Source organism: Pollicipes pollicipes, unplaced genomic scaffold (genome assembly GCF_011947565.3).
Source record: "Pollicipes pollicipes isolate AB1234 unplaced genomic scaffold, Ppol_2.1 Scaffold_6052;HRSCAF=7182_pilon_pilon_pilon, whole genome shotgun sequence".
Lineage (NCBI taxonomy): Eukaryota > Metazoa > Arthropoda > Thecostraca > Pollicipedomorpha > Pollicipedidae > Pollicipes > Pollicipes pollicipes.
In genome coordinates this window covers 749,003-772,298 of record NW_023596805.1, presented here as the reverse complement: position 1 = coordinate 772,298, position 23,296 = coordinate 749,003, and the positions used below count along the sequence as shown (strand labels likewise).

General features: G+C 52.7%; 1 protein-coding gene and 1 long non-coding RNA gene across 5 annotated transcripts; both read right to left on the bottom strand.

Moving 5' to 3' along the window:
• Positions 1-14,795: 14,795 nt before the first annotated feature.
• On the bottom strand, positions 14,796-20,002 carry LOC119104574 (PR domain zinc finger protein 5-like). The gene is made up of 7 exons (XM_037228301.1): positions 19,885-20,002; positions 19,047-19,123; positions 18,364-18,462; positions 17,189-17,312; positions 16,555-16,652; positions 15,868-15,978; positions 14,796-15,193 (listed from the first exon to the last, which is right to left on the bottom strand). Exons 3-7 carry the CDS (start codon positions 18,424-18,426, stop codon positions 15,038-15,040), a joined length of 552 nt encoding a protein of 183 aa, XP_037084196.1. The 5' UTR covers positions 18,427-18,462; positions 19,047-19,123; positions 19,885-20,002; the 3' UTR covers positions 14,796-15,037.
• An 11-nt stretch (positions 20,003-20,013) lies between these two features.
• LOC119104573 (uncharacterized) lies at positions 20,014-22,784 on the bottom strand. 4 transcript variants are annotated; one of them, XR_005094966.1, is made up of 4 exons: positions 22,751-22,784; positions 21,738-21,890; positions 20,581-20,679; positions 20,014-20,047 (listed from the first exon to the last, which is right to left on the bottom strand). It is a non-coding gene; the product is annotated as an uncharacterized LOC119104573 (long non-coding RNA). The 4 variants fall into 4 exon arrangements; XR_005094965.1 differs by lacking the exon at positions 22,751-22,784 and adding an exon at positions 22,660-22,740; XR_005094963.1 differs by lacking the exon at positions 22,751-22,784 and adding an exon at positions 22,675-22,731.
• Between the last annotated feature and the right edge of the window lie 512 nt (positions 22,785-23,296).

The following is a 23,296-nucleotide window of genomic DNA, read 5'->3' as shown; positions in this document are numbered from 1 at the left end:
TTCAGCGGCAGCGGCGGCCGACGTGGACACGCTGGCGTCAGCTTGCTGACGGCCGGTACTGGCCATTATGCTGGCAAAGCCCACGGGAGGCGTCCGGAGCCGTCGGCCAATGACGACCAAGCACGCCGTTATGACGTCATTGGGACCCATGCGACATTCCCTCTGGCGCCGGGCAAGTGCCTCATGTGAAGGTGTGGGGTCAGTGGCGCTGGGAGGTCGTGCATTCACAATATGTGCCGGAGAATGGCACGAAATGTCGAGCCGCCTACCGGGGGCTATTGCAGTCCCGTTGTAGGGATTTAGATCACTAAGTTCGGTGTTCATCGCGGGCGGGAACGAGCAGTAAATTGAAATGACCGAAACGTGACAAAACACTGAGATGAAAAAAAAAATGATGGTTGATCATTGCAGGACCAGCCTGGATTTGCTTTGGGCCACGATGGTATTGATAGGACTGAATACCTAATATATTGAAGGTTCTCAACTCAACATAAGGACTATTAACTAATAATGCAGGACAATCAGGATCTGAAGGCCTTTACGTGTTCGATCAAGTATCAGTTACTCTCGTGTTGCTGCGATGTTTGTTACCTGAAATTCGGACCAGTTTCCGAAACGTGTTTTTCGGCTCTGCGATTCAAAACCGTTACGTTTCCCATGCTATTCGAATGAAAATGTGAAATGCCGGTGGTACTACAACGTTGCAGGAGCACACTGACTGACCAACCAACTTGCATCTAAATGACTATAAATATCGTTGCTAACTTTTGTACCAGCTGCGCGAAACTTCATGGTACTATGATCACAGTTTGCAAAGACACAGGAATGAAAAAGATGACTAGGTGGGCCTGGCCACCGAGGCCGTGACACTTGCGGTTAGTGGACTTATGACTTGCTCGAAATGCAGCCTTGCCGCTAAGAAGTACGCTGCCTCAAATGATAAATGTTTCCCCCTTGTGGACATGTGTTCGATATTACATGCACAAAGGCCGCAGAAGTCGATAAAGGAAGAGATGGAAAAGAAGTGGAAAGGAATGGAATGGAGGTGGATGAGTGACAGCGCCGGTGTCACGCCATGTTAATGGGAGGACAATACTTCTGAACTGACCAATTGTTCACACAATCGCCCTCGTCCGGTGTGCTAGCTTGTTAGCGTATAAATAACTACACCAGACGAAGACGACAGACCGAGCAACTTTTCCATCCGTGATACTAACACCTCGGCTCACTCCTTCCGCAAATCAATACCTCTGGTTCCAGCATGAAGACTTTCTGCCAAACAAATCAATACCTCTGGTTCCAACCTGAAGACTTTTTGCCAACCAAATCAATATCTCTGGTTCCAGCCTGAAGACTTTTTGCCAACTTGTTTATCGATGCGATTGCAATCTTTCCCCCGTAACTCAGGAGGGAGCGGACAGGACGCGAGGGGAGCCACCAACTCACAGCCTCTGTGCCAGGCGCACAACTGCACGGAGGCCAGATGCCGTTGACCAACAATCTTGGGGGACCACCTATGTTTACAATCACCCATGTTTACCGATACCAGTTTTGTGCGTTCTACATTGACCCCTGGTGAGGAGTAGTTACTACTAAGGCGGACTTGGGCACGAAACTGCGACGTGGGATGGTAACCGCTACGATCTATATCACCATGTTCTGATCAACAAAATGTTCTCATATCACGCACGGTCTCAACATCCTGCACTCGCATTGAGGCAGTCGACGCCGATATCACCATGTTCCGAAAAAAATAAGATGTTCTCATGTCACGCCCCGTCTAAACATCCAGCACTAGCATTGAGGCTGTCGACCCCTATATCACCATGTTCTGATGAACATAAAATGTTCTCATCTCACGCCCGGTCTCAACATCCTGCACTCGCATTGGGGCAGTCGACCCCGATATCACCATGTTCTGATAAACATAAAATGTTCTCATGTCACGCCCCGTCTCAATATCCAGCACTAGCATTGAGGCAGTCCACGCCGATATCTCCGAGAGGCGATCCAAAACATCTGCATGGACTCTACGCAAAATCTGTCTCACATGAGACATGGTTTAGTTACCCTTATCCAAACCACTCGACGAGCGAAGCCAGCCGCTGACATGACTCAGCGATCCCTCATCTTGCCACCCCTCCGCCGATCCTTCTCAGCTGATCCCTTTAAGCAGGATCACTGCCGTCCCGTCACACCAACGTACCGTGTCCGTTACCCGCACGTCCGCCAGGCGGCTTTTCCCGCCGCCTCGCCTCCCCGTCGGTCACGTGCCCTTACCGCGGGTCACGTACCCCGGCCGGGCCAGGTCACGTGCGCAGGGCGCGCCACGTGACGTCCTGTCCGCGCCCTGTGACCGCGTCGCTGATTTGCGGCGCAAAAATCAGGCTCAAACGGACCGCAAAAAGCCGGCGCTGTTGGCAGCGCTGTGGCGCCGGCGGAGGAGACGCGCCCCTTTCCTGCCGCGCCCGCGGCGAAACGCCGGGGAAGACGGCATCCAACGGTCCGCTTCGCAACGCCGAGGAATGACGAGGGAAACGCGTCACGCGTTACGGCGCGGCCGCATGCCCCGAATCAGTACCAGCACTGGAATCATGAAGTGCGGCGTAGCCACACGCCGAAGATCCTCCCTGACGGCGCCTCCCGGGAGCCGGCGTGAGCGAAGCCAGCCGTCGTCAATGCTGCTTGGCTGGGCTTTGATGCGAAAGCCTTGCCATTTAGATACCCTTGGCGCGGCCGCGTCACGCTGCATGGCGTGCGGCGTGTTTGACATGTGTGTTTTTCACGTGTATTCTACTCGTGCGTTTTACATGTGTGTCAGGGCCAGGCTTGCCGCCCGCCCGCTCTACCAAAGTTTGACGGCAGTTCCATATTCTTTCGTGACGACTTTGGTGCGCGGCACATGCGTTACACGTTACACGTCTTACTTCCCATGCCCCAACCAACCCTCACGCTCACACACATACACACACGCGCGCACGCACTCATGCACGCACGCACGCAGGCAGGCAGGCAGGCAGGCAGGCAGGCAGGCAGGCAGGCAGGCAGGCAGGCAGGCAGGCAGGCAGGCAGGCAGGCAGGCAGGCAGGCAGGCAGGCAGGCAGGCAGGCAGGCAGGCAGGCAGGCAGGCAGGCAGGCAGGCAGGCAGGCAGGCAGGCACGCACGCACGCACGCACGCACGCACGCACGCACGCACGCACGCACGCACGCACGCACCCCCCCCCCGCACGCACGCACGCGCACGCGCACACGCACACGCACGCGCACGCGCACGCACACACGCGCACACACACACACACACGCACACGCACACGCACACGCACACGCACACGCACGCACGCACGCACACACACACACACACACACACACACACACACACACACACACACACACACACACACACACACACACACTCGGAGCGCAAGAGGCCCTAGCAAGCGACCAGCGCCCTAAAGCGTGTGTGTAAACCTCTCATCCGCTCCGTGACCACCTGGCCCTAAGTCGCCTTCAGCCGGCCTCCACACAAGTCGCTCCAAGCGGTGCAACGCGCGACCTCCACGCACGACGCACCGAGGTCACCGAGGTCAGTATGGCACGCGTCATCCGACCGTCGTGGCGTACCGCGCTGCTTGCTTTCGACGCCGTGCAAGGAGCGTTGCCGGAGGTTTACCTCTTCACGGAAGCGCGGTAGTGCATTAAGTGTCTTATCCAGACGGGCCAAACCGTGATGTCTCTGAGGCCCAGTGTGGGGCATTCAACACTATCGGTTTCATCTCCATTTAATCTCTTGACGCTCTGTAAGGTGTTAAACACCTTCTGAAAACCACGCACGACTGAAAAGGACAGTTTTTTGTTCGTCAGCCAGAGCAAGGCTTACATAACTGACCAGCAAGACGGCTGTTCATATAAACTTAGCGAGGAAATGACGGAAATGAGCACTATAGAGAAGATAACATGAGCAATCGTGTAGATAAGAAGCCCTGTTCTTGCTTTTTGCTGCTCACTTGCAGTGTTGATAGCCGCTGACTTTGACACGTCCATGCCTGCTTATCGCACTGAAGCGAGGGACAATTAGTCACCCGCTCCGACAGAAACAGCCAACGGCTTAACAGCATCAGTTAACAGCATCAACAGACCACGGCGTTGCATCTCGTGACATGCAGATTGGCTGTTGAGGCGGGCTCGACTGGTGCGACGGACACCATCACTGCCGGAGTGGCCCTACCGGTCGTTTTTTTCCTTCGCTTCTTCTTTGTTTTGCTTGGCCGTACTTGTCATCTCTTTGCTGGAGTTGATGAGATGAAACTATAGAGCATTGGCTGCTAAAACAGTGGCTAAATTGACGGTGCATTTCCAGCGCAAGCGTGAGAAGATGGTATCTAAACACGGATGTGTCATTCATGCATACTCCCGCTCATTTTCACATCCTGTCGATGGGAAATTTCGACAGACTTAACTCCTCTGGACCGGTTTCGCAGCACCCCCTTAGGGATTCTAGCCTCACATCCAGCACCTTACGACGCGTCAAGAGATTACATAGAGGTTAAGCAATGGCCTACCAATCCGAACCGTGATTACAGTGGCCTGCCTATCCGAGCCGTGATTACAATGACCTGTCAATCCGAGCCCGCATTGCAATGGTCTGCCTATCCGAGCCGTGGTTACATTGGCCTGCCTATCCGAGCCATGATTAGAATCGCCCGCTAATCCGAGCTGTCATTACAATGGCCTGTCTATCCAAGCCGTGATTACAGTAACCTGCCAATCCAAGCCTTGATCACAATGGCCCGTCAATCCGAGCCGTAATTACAATGGTCTGCCTATCCGAGCTGTGATTACAATGACCTGTTTATCCGAGCCGTGATTACAATGACCTGTCTATCCGTGCCGTGATTACAATGGCCTGCCTATCCATGCCGTGATTACAGTGACTCGCTAATCCGAGCTGTCATTACAATGGCCTGTCTATCCAAGCCATGATTACAATGGCCTGCCAATCCGAGCCACGACTACAATGATCTGCCTATCCGTGCCGTAATTGCAATGGCCTGCCTATCCGAGCCGTGATTACAATGGCCTACCTATGCCAGCCGTGATTACAATGGCTGCCTATCCATGCCGTCATGACCCCAGCTCGGGTCGCACACGCTTGCGGTTGGCCATCCTGCGGGGCTCAGTCCACCATGCCGTACAGCTTCAGCATGGAGAACACGTGTATGTGCGCTCTATGGCATCACCTCGGCTCGCCAACAACGGAACAACCGACAGTGCTCCGTACGCAGAAACGCTGTCGCTTTTTCATGTTTGGAAAAGCTGCACCCACTTCGCGCACAAATTTTGAGAGCCAAGATTTGGAATGAAAAGCCCCGCCGCTCAAGACGCATTTTCTCCCAGAAGCCAAATATTTCCCCAAATGTTGTTGCCACACCCACGTTATTTTTTTTCCTTCCGGGCACGCATGCTCAATCTTATAATCATATCAGTGTCAAACTAAGGTGCTGCAAGAGGCTTACAAGCGTCCTGCTTGGTGCACGAACGTTTTTGTCTCACAGCATTAGGGCCACAGCAAGATTATATAAATGTACAAACATGTATTCCCTAACTCACGTGCTCCAAACAAACACTGAGAAAAGTTGTCATATCCGATTTATTTCAAGGCCTGGAATTTTGAATCATTTAGAGGAGTACTGAAAAAACTAAGATATACAACCCTTTCACTCCCGAACATAAGTTCATCTCTGTCTAAGACAAAACCCTCCTGGTCTTTCGGAAATATCTTAAAAGGACCAACAATCCATGCCTTGAAAAATAAGAAATCTGACGGCTCCAGCAGCGTTAGCATGTAAAAAACATACATGAGTCAACTGGCACTTCCTTGGGTATATATTACGGCTATTCAACAATACATATATATATATATATATATATATATATATATATATATATATATATATATATATATATATATATATAAATAAATAGGCACCTCAAACCGACCAACTTATCAACTTTTCAACGAAGCATGCCATATACATTACACAGCATGCACTGCAAGAATGGGCAGTTTCACCGATTAATATGTAACCGAAAGAATGTCGACAACGACGTAATCGAGGGCAGCAGTGGGCGAAATAATAACGGTTGATTACATTCGCCTGCGTCCAGTAACGAGGTTTTAGAGAGTAGCAAGATTTGGCTGAAAAACAGCATTTTGATGTTGGACTTGTACTCGGATTGCTAGTTACCGGTCTTGGTAACAATAAAACCCGCACAAGACAACAATCACATCGGCACAACAATAAAACCCGCAGCTAACAGCCCGCTCACGTGCCATGAGACACGACAGAGGCGTCCTTGGCTATCTCAAAATAGCCTCCGGGCGGGCATGATTACTGGGTGGCATGTCGACGCCACAGGAGAGGGGATGACGTCACTCGTGGTCGATGCCCCTCCTCCTCCCCCCTCCCCACCACCACCACATGGGCACGAGTCCGGCAGTTAATTCAACATCTGCTTCCTCCGTACAAAAATATCCACTCTTCCTTCCACAGGAAGCCCGAGCAAAAACATTTAAAGGGGGTGCGCGCGGCGGAGGCGCCCCGTCAAAACAGCGCACGCGACAGCCGCCTGGCGGCCGTCGCCGCAACTAGCCCGCGCGCCCATAAGCCACGGCGGGAGATCATCTGTCGCGACGGGGCGCGCCGATTGGTGAAGCGGCGCGCGCCCGCCGGCGCCGATTGGCCGCACGTGGCAGGTGCCGACGGCCGGAAGCGGGCTGGTTTGTCACCTGGGAGCAGCGCCAGTTAGCGCAGAGCCGGGCGGTCCCGGTCCACGCCTTCGCGCGCGTCCACGTCTTCGCGAACGCGCGCTCGTGCCCGTCGACCGGGCACAAGACGTGACCTAGGTCAGGTCACGGCGTCCGGGTCCCGCTCGCTTGCGACGTCGGCTCCAGCTAGGGCCCGCTGGGGTCATTGGGACAGGTGCTACTGACCAGCCAGCGTTCAGCGCCGCCAAGCGTCACCACATCAATCAGAATGGGCGAATGCAACTCACGCCACGCGATAAAGCAACCGCACAGGCACACAACAGACCAATGGTTGCATACTGACCACGCTACTTATCCAAATATGGGTTCAAAATTGCACTCTTGGTGCATGTAGCTCTGTCACGCCATGACGGAAGAAACCATGGGCAGGAGCCTTCCTTTCCGTCCGCTCAACAGAAGGTGTCCATATACTGGCTACCCAAAATGGAGCCGGGCACCCGGACGCCATACGCAGACGCATGCCCCGGGCTGCAAACATCCATACAGAGAATACACCCCTTCCAAACTAAATAAATTAACTTTACGTCTCACCAATCGTGTACGGGCAAAGGCAAAGCCCACTATTCCACGGCACGATCCGTCGGTTCAAACCAGTGGAATGGCAGGACGCCGCTGCGACGCTGCAGACGGCGAGAGTCCCGCGCCCACCAAGCTATAGACCTGCCGCAAGCCCGAACAAAAGCACCTGCGCGCACCGTCCTCCCTGCCTCTCGCCACGTTAGCGGCCTTCTTCGCCAGGGACGCAGCGCGGCGGTCAGAGGACCGGGCGGCAAGCGCGCGGCAGCCGGCGAACGGCGAGCGGCCGGCGGCCCCAGCCGCCTTCATTTACGACAAATTATCAGCTATTGGAAGTATTGAACCCGGCGAGCCGCCAGGTGAGGCGGCGCAGTCGTCCGTGACGTCACGCTTGGTCACGGGCGCAGAACCGACCACATCCTTCCCGGGCGGCGGCCGGCCGCCCGCCACGCAGAGCCATCTGTCGGGCGGGCACGGCGGCACGACTCGCGCGACATCCAGCGGCCGGCGGCGAAGCTCGAGTCGAGGATTTAGCCGTCGCGAAAGGAGGGCGCGCGGATAACTGCCGACGAGCGGCCGGCGCTGACCAATATGCGAATGTCCGCGTTCACTGATTGCTCATACGGCACCCACACTGCGGGACACAGCAAATCCTCCACCGTTCATGAACAAGAGAAGCACAGCCAGAAAGCTGACCAGCAGCAGACAACACGACAACAAGCACGCACACCACGCACACACGGGACGGATTCACCGCCACTGACCTGGGGGGCTCCGGCCGGCGGTGACAGCGGCGGGTGGCGAAGAGCGGGCGCCGGCCCTCTGCACGGCTGAAACACAGAGCGGGCGGGGCTGGCGTGAGGGCAGAAGCCAGGATCTCACAGTGAGGCGTGGCCGGGGCCACCACATGGGATGCGTCGGCAATTTCTCCCGCCGATCACGCGATGACAGTGGTGATGATGATGATGTTGTGACCGGCAAAGATGCACGAGGCGCCTTACTTTCTGCTCGTGTACTTGGTGACGGCCTTGGTGCCTTCCGACTCGGCGTCTTGGCCAGCTCGCCGGGCAGCAGCAGACGCAGATGATGACTGGTGAAACGACGCTCCCATACTCGGGGTGTACTCTCACACCCAGGGTGTGCCTATACACCCGGGGTGCACTCTCACACACTGGGTGTACTCTCACACCCGGGTGTAACCCTACATGCGGGGATCCGGGGTGTGCTCTCACGCCAGGGGTGTACTCCCACACCAGGGGTGTACTCCCACACCAGAGTAGTATATTCATACCCGGGGTGTATTCGCAGCGCGCCAAGCGTATTCTGTTCTGCGTACGACATGCAGCATCTTCGCCGGACGTGTTCGCAATGCAACGCGCTTTCTGAACACATGGTCATATAGTTGTGACAATACCTACGCATGCGAAGACGCAGCACTTTCATTTGGGGGTACTCTGAATGCTTTTAACAATGGAAATTGCTAATTATCTGTTTGTAGCGTTCAGATCGGTTTCATAACTCGTGGTTGGTCCTAGGCACGCGAATTTACCTACTTGTACTTTAATCTCTCGCATCATTTCCACCTCACTCTGATCCAGTGGCCGAAAAAGATTCTGCGCGTTCGGCAAAAATGCTACGTGACGTCACGTACGAACACCAAACGGCGCAAAACCTTTGCTACGTGACGTCATGACCAACGTCGACGGCAGAGCTACCTTATCGTCCGGGTTGCTGCGAATACATTCCTAATCTCAAAGACGTGATGCTGGATCAACACATTACGGGTCATCGACCTTCTGATAGCAAGAGCATAATCAGAGCCAATCTCACTGGGAAAATAACCCTTCCATGCATCATCGATGCGTGCTAGTGCTTTGGAAGTGACGTCTAAAACATATGAAAGATATGGCGTAGCGGGATTCGAACCCGGCTCTCTCGGTTTCGGGTCCGAAGCACTGCCAACTGTTCGGCGCGAGCCCACGTTTCTGATGACGGGTCCACCCGAACAGCTTCCCACGCACTTAGCCATGGCCAGTGACGGCAAACTCTCCGACAAGTTAGGGGTGGGGGGGGGGGAGGACAAGTAATTGCGCCGTGTTACTTTACACCTTGCGCTCTATCGCGCGGTGCCACGGAAGTAACGCTGAACTTGCCGGGATGGGAGGGGGCAGCTGCAGTCTCCCCTCCTAGTCCGCTTCCATGACCACGCCCCTTTCCTTCCCGCGGACCCCCGCATCCACGGTCACACGCGCGTCAAGAACGAAACAGCGGGTCCTCAGACGCGACTCGGCCAATGAGCACGCGTTTTACGAGCTGGGCCCGTTTCACATAGCGGACCTACGAACCCATGCAAGTTCAAATTGCGTCGTGTGGGCACACCAGCCGGAAACCAGCAGGTTTGGATTGACCTCTCGATTGTTAGTCAGTTGATATACAGTTTCCTTTCCATTCACCTCGCTTGGACCACATCGTTTGAGGTAAACGAGTCCACAAAACCGAGACGAAGCGTGCGGGGATTTGTACTTTTGTTTTATGAGACTCGGCCTGGGCTCGGCGCGGGCGGTCGGGTCTAGTGGATCAATGCCTCTCGGGACCGGCGGCCGCCTGGTTTGGCCCACCACCGGCAGATCCACCGGCAGATCCACGACGGATCCACCGGCAGATCTGCAACAGATCCACCGGCAGATCCACTGACATATCCACCGGCAGATTCACGACGGATCCACCGGCAGATCTGCGACAGATCCACCGGCAGATTCACCGGTAGATCTGTACCAGATCCATCGGCATATCTGCGGCAGATATTCAGTGAATCCATCGGCAGACGCACCGACAAATCCACCGGCAGATCTGGGGCAGATCTACGGCCCGGCCGGGATGAGTTCGGCAGACCCGATAGACGTCATCCCATCAGTGGGCGGAGGGGGCGGAGGGGGAGGTACGGGAGTCTCGTCATGGCCCACCAGTTCTCGTTCAAGCCCAGCGCTGATCCCATGGCGGTACGCGCAGGGCCCAGTGTTCAAAAGGGGTATGGGGTGTGCAAAGGGCGTAGATCCTACCGACCTGTGAAGGATTCTTGTGGCTCCGACCGCATCTCGTATTCAACGTGCGTTTGAATACAACGTTTGGAGTAAACTCCAACATAAATTGAGTGGCAAAATATCAATTATATACGTCGATTGGCCGAGTTATCGGTATTATTTCGATGCAAGGTGCTACATGGGGGGTTACATTTCTGGAGCACCTGCGATCGAGACCTTTCATGAAAATGCTAACAGGATGGAAGGAATGTTTCGAGACTCGCATATTGCAGCAATTCGGGAGAGATTCAGAAATGGCCAGAGCCCTTGGAAGCCACACAGCTCCATGGGAAAGCATATTAACCATACATCATACATCTTTTTAACTTGAACACGCAGGAGCTCTACACTTGGCATTCCCCAATTCATATAGCTTGTGCTCTAGCATGGAAGACCTTCTCATTGCTAGGGCATTACAATGCACTCAGCTGCTGGGACTGTACTGTGACACCTGCCCCCCACCCTGGTGGGAAAGGTGGCCACTGCTGGGAATCAAACCCAATGCCTCTTACTTTCCAGACAGGTGGCTTGACCACTACACAGGGGGGAGGGGGGCAAGCAGGGTGGCATACAAGGCCTATGTAGCCAAAGATCTCCTGCTGTTCTATCAGTATAATGCTTGAGCTTTCCCATGGTTTGTATACTGGCTGTCTAATTGCATACCCATATTCTTTGGGAACAACAAAGTCCATATCACCCTGCTAATCTATCAATTAATCAATGGTGTCAAGAGCTCATTAGATATGCTTGTAAGAGCCCTCACCTCACAGATCTGAAAAACAGGGCTTGCCAGTCCCTGGAAGTCTAGAAAGCTTAGAAAATAAGCCCCTGCACTTTCTCAAATCCAGTGCTAGATGTAAATGCTGCATTATCAATACAAATGTAACAAATCCCTGTCAACCCATCTTCTGTAGGCTCTCCTTAACAAACAACTTATTGTAGGGTTAAAGCACCTGTCTGATGCCTTCTGTTTCAACCACTAGTGATAAACCAGGTCCAGCTCACCCATCTGCAGTGGGCATGTCTGAGTCACTTTATACCATGCCAACAGCTCAAGTTCAAGATATGTCAGAGGACAAGGATGGGCTAGAGCAAGCATTGAGCATTATGGCACACACCACAACGCGGCTGACCTGGAATTTCATGATCGGTGGCATGATCGGGTCTCACACAACAATCCCCATTCATGGTGAACACTGGTCCCATCTGATTAAAACTAGCACCAACAATGCATGACGAGAAGGTAAAACACAGGTATCCAAATTGACTATACTTACCATGGTCCCATTTTGAAGCTGAGTGGACTAGCCTTTTCCTGGAATGCTTCCCGTTCCAAAAAGACATAAGCTTAACTCTAATGACAAGACCATCTGCATGCTACTGTGATGAGATTCGAGCACGTGAAACCATAACAAATGGAAGGCGGCCGGGGGTGGTAAGGCAATGTCACGCTATTTTCAGGCAGCTACCGCACTGATCTCAGTCAAATCGGATGTTCGGAAAATACGACAGCATAACAAGACGCTGTAACCGAGCTAGCACTACACACAGGAGCCAACACAGCACGTATTCTGTCCTTCAAATATGACGCCAGGCAAACTTCGATTCGTAAACACAGAAGTGGGCGGCACTCTCCAAGTCAGGTAGCGTCGCCCAGCTCACAAAAACCGCCTCCAGTAACGCTCCACGATTGTCTGATGCGGCAGTTCTGACGCTGCTGCCAGATTTTCCTTGCTACACGAAGGTATACTTTCAAGCACTTAGATACTGACTTGAAATATACGTTACTTCAAGATCATTGGTCTACCGTTTCATAATCAATGAAAACATGTATTTCTCACACGTGAAATGTCTCCTCGCGTCTTTCTTACGCAGCATAATTGATGGCTTTTTCTTGAACATTGGCACCAGCCTAGGAAAACGGTCGTGGCACCAAGTGGAGATAGTGAGCAGCTTCCCACCCGTCGTCAGACGGAATGAATCATTGGCGTATCCAGGGTTACACCCAGCAGAGTGCCAAATCAAAGGAAAGGGGAACCCTCCAGCCAGGGGTCCCACTTTGCCGTCTTTGAGGCTCTGCTTTTGGCTCCGGAAAACCTTTTTAGCCTCGGGATCCCATTTGTCTGTTTCGAGCGTCGTTTCCCTATTTTTAGAAACGCTTCGGGCGTCTTTCACTACCAAAAAACGCTGGGCCTTCGGGCCTAGGGCAGGGTCAAATGCATAGTTTTCTGTTTACCTGGGGGGGGGGGGGCTCCCCCTTCCAACTTGAACTCCAGCCGTCCACCCTCCCAACCTGTTCCATTTGAGAAGTGGGCCAAATCCGGGCAAAACCCCCTTTGCCGGCGTGTTCTGGGAAACGTTCGTCATTTTCATTGTCCGGCCCAAGCCCATTTTTCGAAACTGCATTTTGCGGCCTGAGATCATTTTGAGTAAGTGAGAGAATTTCAATGACCTGATGAGGTCTAACCCAAAGCCGGCCCTAGGACATGCTGCTGGGTGAGCATGTATTTTTGCCCACCCCGACATTTTAGTGCGTCCATCCAAATCACCTGGCTGGTCTGCAGCAATCTTGGATCTAGTGGCCCACCGGTAGGGATGGAGAGGTCAGCACGTTTAACCATGCCCAGGAGCGTTACGTCGTTATGATGGAGATGAGGCTCAGGTATTGGTAGGATCAGCTGTGTGATTGGGTGTGAAGGCGGTGCGGAAGGCTCCTGTCCGGAGTGAGATGGGGCCTTAGTAATGCACGGACCGGGGTGGGCGACATTTGACAGTTGAATGACAGCTCAGGGTTGCCGTCATGTTGGGGAGGAGGTCCCTATGCAGCACAGTGGACTACCAAACTATATGAACAGGTTTGGTGGTCCCGAGTCGCGAAACGACAGGACGCGTTTGAGCTCCGTGAGGAAGTTAAGCTTGGCTCAGCACTCTGATACGAGTTCAATCCTGCGGTGTTTGAACCATCGTCGCATCAACCTAGAGGCCAGGGGCGGGATTTTGCAAAATGAGTTGCGGAGAGGGTGGTTGTACAGAGAAATGAAGAAACTTATCCCAGATTACGCCAGAGAGCGTTTTTCCGGATTTGGCCCTCTATCCTCTCAAAGTTAAAGGGGGAGGGGGACTGTCAAGCGAATACGAATCTACGCCCCTAACCGAAACTACCCATAAAAACCAGCCAGTAGTTCGCTAAAACCGGTTCGAAACCCGTCATTGCCACCCTAGATGTACCAAATCCGATTTTCAGCCCGCGGCGGAGCCCCATGCGGCCCAGCGCCGCCCCACCATGCACTCTCAGATGATACAAGCGCACGATCGTCCCGGCAGGCGTCCGCGTCGCTTTGATCGCGGCATTCAAAGCCACCCCTGTCGGAAATCGTGTACGTCTTCGTCAGCTTCAAAGACGCGAGATCGGGCGCGGAAATCCGGCATATGCTCCTGGTCCTTGCACGCGAGGAAGGCACGCCAGCGGCTGGCGGAGCACGTTTGCTGCCGAGTTTGCGGCTTAATATTTTAGCCGTTTGCCGCGGTGACCGCGTGGTCACATATCTAGCGTCCGTACCGGGCTCCGGCGTGGTCTTCCGTTCTCACTCGGCTTTGCCAGGAGCTACGATCCATGACGCGCAGTTCAAAACTGTATTCACAAACGGGCTCTGATGGACTTGGATGGTCACAAACGGACCCTAATGGGCGAGCGTGTTCGATACAAATGGCATTAACAAGATGCGCACCGGGCCACGAGACCAGGCGAGGTGACAGCTGGGCTCGATCATCTCGAACCTCGAACACCGACGCACTCGGGATCGCGAGGATTGCGTCACGAACCGAAGCGAGGCTTCCGGAGACAAAAATTGCGCGGTAATCACCAACGCCTTCACAGTGGCGGAGCGCTGCTGCGAAGACCACGGCAGATGACACGGACTCGCGGCCCCCCAATTGTACACGTACACCGCGCTAACCCGGTCGCGTGCAGAATTTCCTGCTTCTCTCACGGCACGAACCAGCATTGGCCCGCGCATGCGCCATCGGTCGCGCGGACAGCACGCCAGTCACACCGAGTTCGGACACGGCGCCAGACCTAACTCTCGATCGCCGCCAAACCACGGCAGTGAAACAGGGGCAGGCCAACAGCTGCGGAGAGGTCGTGAGCGAGTGTTCGCACCAAGCACACTCAAAACGCCCTGAGTGCACATCCAAATGCAGTAATGGCATTCAAATGGCGCAATGACGTCATCCAAATGCCGTAATGACTTCATCCAAAAGGCGTAATGACTTCATCCACATGTCGTAATGACGTCATTCAAATGTCATACTGACGTCATCCGAATGACATGTCATTCACGTGCCGTAATGACGTCATACAATTGATATAATGACGTCATACACATGACGCAATGGCCGACGGAGCGCGAGCATCGACAAACACCACAAGACGTGCCTCGTCGATCCCGTCACGAGCCAGTGACAAGACATCCCTGCTGACAAACCAAATCACATATCCGTTGACACGCTAAAAACAAACTCACACATTTGCAGGCATCCACCGACGCAGACACGGCACACGCGCGGCAGGAATGAGTATGGTGCCCACGGGCACGGCTGCGCCATCTTCGGCCGCTCACGTCGAGTGCACTCGCACTCGGTGTCGCGTCAGCAGCCAGTTGACCTTGAAGCTGAGGTCACAGTCCGGACACTGGAAGTTCTTGGCGTCGCTATGCCGGAAGACGATGTGCTTCCGCAGGTCGCCGCGCGTGTGGAACTGCCGGCCGCATTGCTGCCAAATGGCGATGACGTCAGCTGGGCGTCGGTTATTGGGTTTTAAGGGCGCGTCAGCTGCAAAGGTCACTCACGCCGGCGTCAGCGGAGCGTAAAATGACTCCGCTGGGTCACGGGTGGTATAAGGCGCTAGACGGCCATTCACGTAACACGGTAAAGCACTCCTGCAGGAAAAGTCCGCCACTGATTCAAGGGCAACAAAATTTGCTACCGCTGGCGTGCTCAGCTTGAAATTTTGTCTACCGCCGCAGTTTGAGAGCCTCGTTCGAAAACCACTCCCCGACCATCTGCAGCTAAGAAATTACTGGTATCCAGTGGTCTGCAACTGCAAAATGTGCAAATATTTTGCACTTTTGCGGAACTATATGCATTCAATGTTACACAGTCATCAACAATTATTGCACACCTGTACCATCTTTAGCATCATAAAGCATTTGAATGCACAAAACCGCAACAACAAGTTTGTTTTCCATATACACAGCTTTTACAACACAAACATCTGTAGATGCGAGCATCTTTATGACAGCTTGTGGATAAGTACCTCCTTTTTTTCTTCTTTTCTTTTTGTGTCGAAAGATTCAAGAAATCTTGTTAGAAATATCGTTGGGATAATGAGGCCAGTTCATTCCTTCGGTCTTTTTGCGCTGACACCGATGCAAAAGCAAGACTTACATCGCACGTGAAACGAGGCTCCTGATGGGTGTTGATGTGTTGATTGAGGTTGGACTTGTTGATGAAGCGTTTGTCGCAGTACGGACACGGCTGCAGCTTCAGCGGGTGCTCCTGCGCCAGCAGATGGACAGATCAGGTCTCAGAGACAGGTCAGGCGTCAGAATCAGGTCAGGCGTCAGACAGATCAGGCGTCAGAATCAGGCCACGAGTCAGAGACAGACCAGGCATCAGAGACAGGTCCGGTGTCAGAGACAGACCAGATCAGATTATTATGATTTGTAACCATGACTATATGGCTATGCATTAGAGGTGGTTTATGAATACACCGCACACACAGGCGTTAGGTGCCGCCCTTCCGAACGCCCTAATGCTTTACTTCTCTCTCGTGAGTGATGCAGATCTGCTCACTGGCACACTGCAAATACGGCAGCACACAGATGTGGAGCACGAGCATCGGCCCCTGGAGAGCGGTCCTGTCACTTCCCTGACGCTCCTTCGATCGTCATCGCGCGATGTTGGTGAAAATTAATTTCTATGGGACTTCGGGTTCAATCACGTTACGTCTTGTAAGTATCCAAGCCCAATTTGACGGTCAATCGACGGTTCCTGGTTGGTGCACCCCACACACAGCATCCGACATCATCAACATTCCTAGCCTGGCTGTGCTGGCCGGCGGGCTGCGCTCACCTCATTCCAGTGGTAGTGGAGTGCAATGTTGGTGGAGAAGTCGCGCCGGCAGAAGCGGCAGCGGAAGCTCTTGTCGCTGGTGTGAGAGACCTTGTGCGCTGCGGACAGACTGGTTAGGTCAAGTCAGGTAGGCCCGGGCGACCTCAAGTCAGGTCAGTGTTAGTGACCTCAGGTCAGGCCAAAGTGGGTGACCTCAGGCCAGGTGATCTCAGTTCAGTGTTGCTGAACTCAGGTCAGATGATGATGATGATGATTTGGGGTTTAAGGGCGCATCAACTGCTGAAGGTCATGCAGTGCCCATAACCATCAATTTATGCTAAACAGGTCATCTAAGATCAGGTCAGAACAGGTGACGGTGAGGGCGAGTGACCTCAGTTCAGGTCAGTGTGGGTGACCTCAGGTCAGGGCGACGTCGTTGACCAGTAGTCACAAATGCAATAATAAATTCATCACTAGGTTGCAGCACGCTAACAAAGATGGCATCTAATCAGCAGTTAGACATCCAGAACAAAAAACTACCGAAAACCTTCGAAAGACCGCAGGAAAGTACCAGAAGGAAAACGGTAGATAGGGTAGAGACTGTCTTTTGCATGGCAGCTACCACCACGGCTTCCCAGCCGGGCCGGACACGCACCCCTAAGGTTGGTCGGCGTGCTGAACGTCTCGTCGCAGACATCGCAGGTCAGGGCGTCGTCCCCGCCGCTGAGGCGGCTCCGCTTCGGGCCGCGGCGCCGCCGGTGTGGCGTGGTCTGACCCACCTGCAGCGACGGGGTCACACGGGTCAGCCGAGGTCAGCAGAGGTCAACGCGCCGGTGTGGCGTGGTCTGACCCACCTGCGGTGACGGGGTCACACGGGTCATCCAAGGTTATCCGAGGTCATCGCACCGGTGTTGCGGACTGGCCCACCTGAGGTCACGAGGTCACGGGGTCATAAGGTCATCCGAGGTCATCGAGCCGGTGTATTAAGGACTGGCCCACCTGGGGTCACAACGTCACGGGGTCACAACGGCCAGCTGAGGTCAGCAGGGGTCAACGCGCCAGTGTGGTGCACACCGATCCACCTGGGGCCACAAGGTCCCAAAGTAAAGCTGAGGTCACATTAGTGTGGTTTGGAATGCTCCATCCGGGGTCACAATGACACATGCCATGTGTCAATTGAGGCCAGAAGAGGTCACCACATAAGTGTGGCATAGACATCTCCACCTGGGGTCACGAGGTCGTACGGGTCAGCCGAGGTCAGTAGAGAACATCGCGCCTGTTGACATGTGTTGAGATTATTACGTCACATCGTTAGAGGCAGTTTGAGGTCATGGCCATAGCAGTCAAATGAGGTCAGCAGGTCACTGTGCCAGTTGCTGTGTGTGTGAGGGAATTCTGTTCAAGTTCAAAAATCTGTTAGAAAATCAAGTTCAAATAAGGTCGTCAAAGGTCATAATTCGTCACAGGCTAACTGAGTAACTCAGCCATGGCGTCAGAATAAATCTGGGATTAGCTGGTCACAAGACCCAAGTTTAGCCAGGGTTACCTGATTAAGGAGTCGAGAGTTTACCTTGGGTTGTCTGACAGGGTCTAGGTCCACCTGGACTTATCTGGTCACTGTGTCAGAGCTTTGCTGCGCTGTCTGGTCAGCTATCAGATCCTGGATGAAATTAGCAATTGACTCCTGTGGGGGTCATATAACACTACTGAAACACAAAAAGTCATCAAAGGGCTCAGGTCTGGATGCGAGGGATCAGTCGTGGTCAAGCCATGTGGTCGAGTCACGTGGTCAGGTTACGTGGTCAACCGCTGAACCCTGCGGCCGCTGACCTGATCGCCGACGACGTCCTGCTCGTGCAGCTCGGACGCCTCCAGCTGGGCCAGGTACGACATGGACGGGTCGTAGGTCAGCTGGCCGCCGTACGGCTCCTGCGCGCGCCACAGAGCGGCGTCAACAAGCGCCCCGGCCCGTGGCGCCCGGAGAACCTCCGCGCGCGGCAGGGACACCGGGGAGGCACCGCCGGCGGCTCAGCCGACCGACTCCTCACGTGCGGTTCAGAGGGTGGAGGGATGTATTCTAAGGGTCGAAAGTTATCAGTTGATTCCCTCACGGGTGTAAAGCGAGGGCGTCATGCGAGCTACTCCCGGAGTTCACAAAAGTGCCACGCGACTGTCAGCCAATTGGCTGGCGCGTGGGAAAGACCCGCCCGCGAACGCCGCGCACATTGGTGGAGCCCAGCATAGCAGAGGCCTCGAGCGCTCGACTGCAGCTACAGCCTGAGCCTGACACCACACGCAGCGGTGGAGCCGGGCACAGCAGAGGCCTCGCCGCGCCCAAATGCAGCTACAGCCTGACCCTGACTCCGCACACAGCGCTGGAACCGAACACAACAGGGTCATCCAGCGCTCAAACGCAGCTACAGCCTGAGCCTGACTCCGCGCGCACAGCGGTGGCACTGGGCAGGGCAAAGGCCTTGCCGTGCTCAACTGCAGCTGCAGCCTGGCAGCCTGACCCGGTAGACGACCACGTTGTTTCCGTCCACTTCGTCCGCCTCCAAGACGATGGTCGGGTTATCTAGCGTCGTGCCATCTGCAGAGCAGGGGGCAGTGATGGTCATGTCACTTTAATATGTTTGTTTCCGTCATACCACTTCAATATGGTTCCGCTCCATCTTATCACTTGAAGATGGTTCCCTTCTGTCACATCACTTGAAGATGGTTCATTTGTCTGGATATTTGTCAGCATGTAACACTTTTCCAGTCACCAGGTCGCGCACGCCGATGGGGATCGATGGACGGGATTGATGATGATGATTTGGGGTTTTAGGGCGCATCGACTACTGTAGGTCATGCAGCGCCCGATGGACGGGATTCTACACCAGGGATCCATTACGGATCTAACGACGATCGCACAGTACACTCGCCACTCTGCATCACTCTGAAGCTAAGGTTCACTGTAGCCCCACATCAGCACAGAACATTGTCGCGATATCTACTGTAATTACTAATATTTAATTTCTAGAAATATTCAGCGGCTGTCTGCCCCCCGTGCGGTACACAGGAAGCTCCCGGAATCAAATATATGGTCTGGTGGAATCATGTTTCAAACAGTGCAAAGTTGAGTTTTTGGTAACATCACCTAAGAGTTTTGAAGCAATTACACAAAAACTAGACCATAAGTGAGTGATGAGCATTTGAATTTCAAGGCGCATGGACTGCACAGCGTCATGCAGCAACTAGGGGCTTCAGGAGGGAGAAAGCAAAAATGCCACGTTTTACCATCTTGGGACCCATTGTGCTATCGCTTCAACCATAAACACCCTGGGTCTGCAGCAGCAGTGACCTACTGACCGATGCTGATAAAGCTGAACTCCTGCGAGGCCTGCGCCGTCGCCGCGACCTCCTCCGTCGGCGGCGGCGGTGGTCCTTCCTGCTTCACATCATCAGCGGACTGCCCGTCCGAGCGTCGGCTGTGCACCTCGATCGGGAAGGGCATCTTGTACTTGAGCTTCACCTGACCGCACAGAGATGGCAGCACCGGTCACTGTCGGGCTTTGGGAATGCCGCTAGGTTTTGTTGATGATGTATGGAGCAGCTTCAAAATAAAGTATGGTGAGGCAGAAGACATGTGATAGTTAAGCTTGTTGCATACATCATTGACACAACTAACTGGTGTGGTTGAAAGCATTGTGCTCTATGATGAAAGTGCATACTTGGGTTTCCGAAAAATTGTGCTCACAGATCACAATGAATAATGATCAGGAAATGTTCAATGAACATCAGAATCAAAGCCATGAATCACAGTGCTCTTTATACATAATCACATAACAAAAAGAGCAATGGAACATCGTCTTGCTGCCACACAAGCAAACTTAAAGCAGACAGGTCCCCTAAGCAACCAGACAACAATCCATGTACAAATGCAGTTTTCAACACTGAATTACTAGCCACAGATGTGGGTAAGCCACCTTAATGCACAAAACCAAGAGGGCATGTTCATGAAACAAAACATGCCAAAACTTCAGAAGAAAAGAAAATGGTCCACACCTCATTCTCCAGGGCCATCAGCTTGATCTCACACTCATCCACCTGGTTGATCAGGGAGGAGCAGCTATTGCAGATTTCCTGAGAGTTCTCCAGCGAGTCCTAAGGACGGGTGATAGTCACAACAGCAGGCTGATACATACAGAGATGTCACCACATGAGATCCTTGTGGCAAGACTACAAAAGTTGCCAGTTGACATTAAAGTGCTTCCAATGAGGATCATAGGGAACATGCAAAAGGAGGGAAATGTATAAAGAGTGCTTGACAGCACGTGAGCACTCCACACAGGTAAATAATAACATTACATGACTTGAGCCATTCTTGGTATAGATCTTCCCAATGGTTTGCATGGGTGGTTTTCAGTACAGAGTACCTGCTAAGCATCACTTGGTGCATGCACCCCGAAACCGCAACCCAAGTCGTGATGTCCAGTTCAAGGGATAATGTTGCCTCCACCCTTTCACCAGACAGGAATGCAGAGGGTTTGACATGCAGCACAATGCTAGGGTACGGCCACCCCCGACCCAGGTTGACCCTCTCTGGCCGGTTGCTGGGAGAGGTTTCCATTTCAGCTCAGCCAAACAATGGGCCCCTCTACACTGGCATCCAGCATGGATGGATAAGGAGTCCAGCATCTTTCCCTGAGACCACAGGAACAACATTTGCTTTCCCTTCTCACCAACCGCTAGGACCACTCCGAGATGGATACCTACATTAGGTACCATGTGGTATGTGGTGGCTGCATGGCCAGGTTCAAAACCCTAGACTGACAAGTTCAGAGTCAAGATCACAAACTTATAGAGGGTAGCCAAGTGCAACACACCACAAATTGTGGATTTAAAGAATGAGGTGTAACTGTTAATGCATATAAGGGAAACACATGATTTGCTGTGCATAATGCTACTAAATCACAAAACAACATTCAAAAGCAGCTTTGTAGTTTCCTAAGCAAGTTGGAGGGGGCTGCAGCATGCCCAGCTTTGATAAAGATAGCCCAAATCTGGGGAGTAACATATTTAACATGCACTTTGAAGACACACAAGGTAGGGAAATTATACTTGTTTGCAGCCCCAGCCCCAAACAGCATGTTTTACAACACTACACTTTGGCTCGAAAGGCCCAATAATTTGTAACTGCCCTATACTGAAAAGCAGCATACCTGTTTAAATGGAACTTGTACTAATTTGGAAAGCTTAGATGAAACCAGGGTTTTGGAAAAGTTTGTCCGAGTCTTGAATATGTTCAGCCGCTCCACAAGTGCATGCTTGCAGATCAAACAAGCTGCTGTTGTGGTTGAATCTTCCATGGCTCACTGTGAATGTAAACATGGCATCAAAAAAACATTTGGATATGTTTCAGAATGTTCAAATACATTCAAGCATTCAGAGGCAACCAAACATCTCAAGCAAATGTATAAGATAAGTTACATCTCCTCAGACATTTTGACTGCACAGTGTCAATGGCAATTACTAAAGGTGCTGAATTCTCCTACAGCTGGCTGAATTGGAATGTGTTGTCACTGAACAGCTAGAAGTTATCTCTGAAAATATGCATCATGCCTCTTAGGAGACGCAAAAAAATAAACAACACCTAGACATCGCATACCATAAATCACCTAACCTTGTTATGCTTTTTCATGACCCAGGCATGAAAGATAGCTGCCCAAGGCAGATCAGAGACAATAATAATCTGGGTGAAGACAAAGCCAAATTTTGACTTAGGAAGAGGCAAAATTCACACTTTTGTTGAAATCCTGGGTTTGTACCACCTAGTATCTAGTGTAAGCTTCTTGGCCCGGGGATAGCCTCCACCCTTACCGCCCCCATACGGTGCCCCCATCACCATACGGTGCAACAACTAACAGGGCTGGTACTTCCAGGAGCTATTTAGGACCACAAAATATGTTCGGCAAATTCGCTGTTCTTACTGTGGGGCATACCAGCATCCTCTCGGTTGACGGGCGATTCCGGATTCCCAAGGGATGGGACCAGATCGAACCCCATATAAAGGGGGCGGTCAGGCACCTACAGTCCTTGCCCATCCCGAGGCCCAACGAGTCCATATCCCCTGTCCACACACACCCAGTGCCAATATACCCCAGTGAAATGAAACTTCAGTTTCCCGGTTGGGAACATTTGCCAGATAAATCAGGCAAAGCACGGCCTTGCTCACGGTTGTCCAATCCGAAAGGTTGAGTAGAGCCGACATAGTTGGTATATACTACAAAATATAAATGTTATGCTGGTCCACAGATGTTCTGAATATGCCATCTAATTTCGAGTAAATCTATACCTTATGATCATTTTCATCGAAATAAAGCTCAAATGCAATTTCCTGGATATGTTTGATTGAAAACTTACACAAACAGGAAATCTTGTTGTATAGGATACACAGTTTATACCAAAAAACATTTCAGACGTATTCGGTGCAGGTTAGGTTTCAAATACTACTAGACTATCTTGCCCTATGCTGTAGTTACAGATATAGTGGTTATAGTTAAAGTAGTTATAGTTATAGTATTAGTATAGTTACAAATAGAGTAGGATTGAAGGTCACGTAAAGCTGCCCGTTGGATCACGCGGTATCCTCCCTTAACACAAGCCTAGCGTTACTGACAGGAGTAGCGCAGACATGGGGGGGGGGGGGGGGGGCGGGGGTCCACGGGCCCCCCCCCCCTTAGGTGGGGGTGGGGCACGATTAATGCAAAGAGTGTTCCAC

Bases quoted from the DNA above. Each gene is read 5' to 3' on its own strand.
- LOC119104574 (XM_037228301.1), bottom strand. From the start codon at position 18,426: ATGTCGTACCTGGCCCAGCTGGAGGCGTCCGAGCTGCACGAGCAGGAC. The intron at 17,313-18,363 runs GTCAGCGGCCGC...CCGTCGCTGCAG, and splicing joins AGGACGTCGTCGGCGATCAG to GTGGGTCAGACCACGCCACA. The intron at 15,194-15,867 runs GTAAGTCTTGCT...GCCATTTGGCAG, and splicing joins AGCCTCGTTTCACGTGCGAT to CAATGCGGCCGGCAGTTCCA.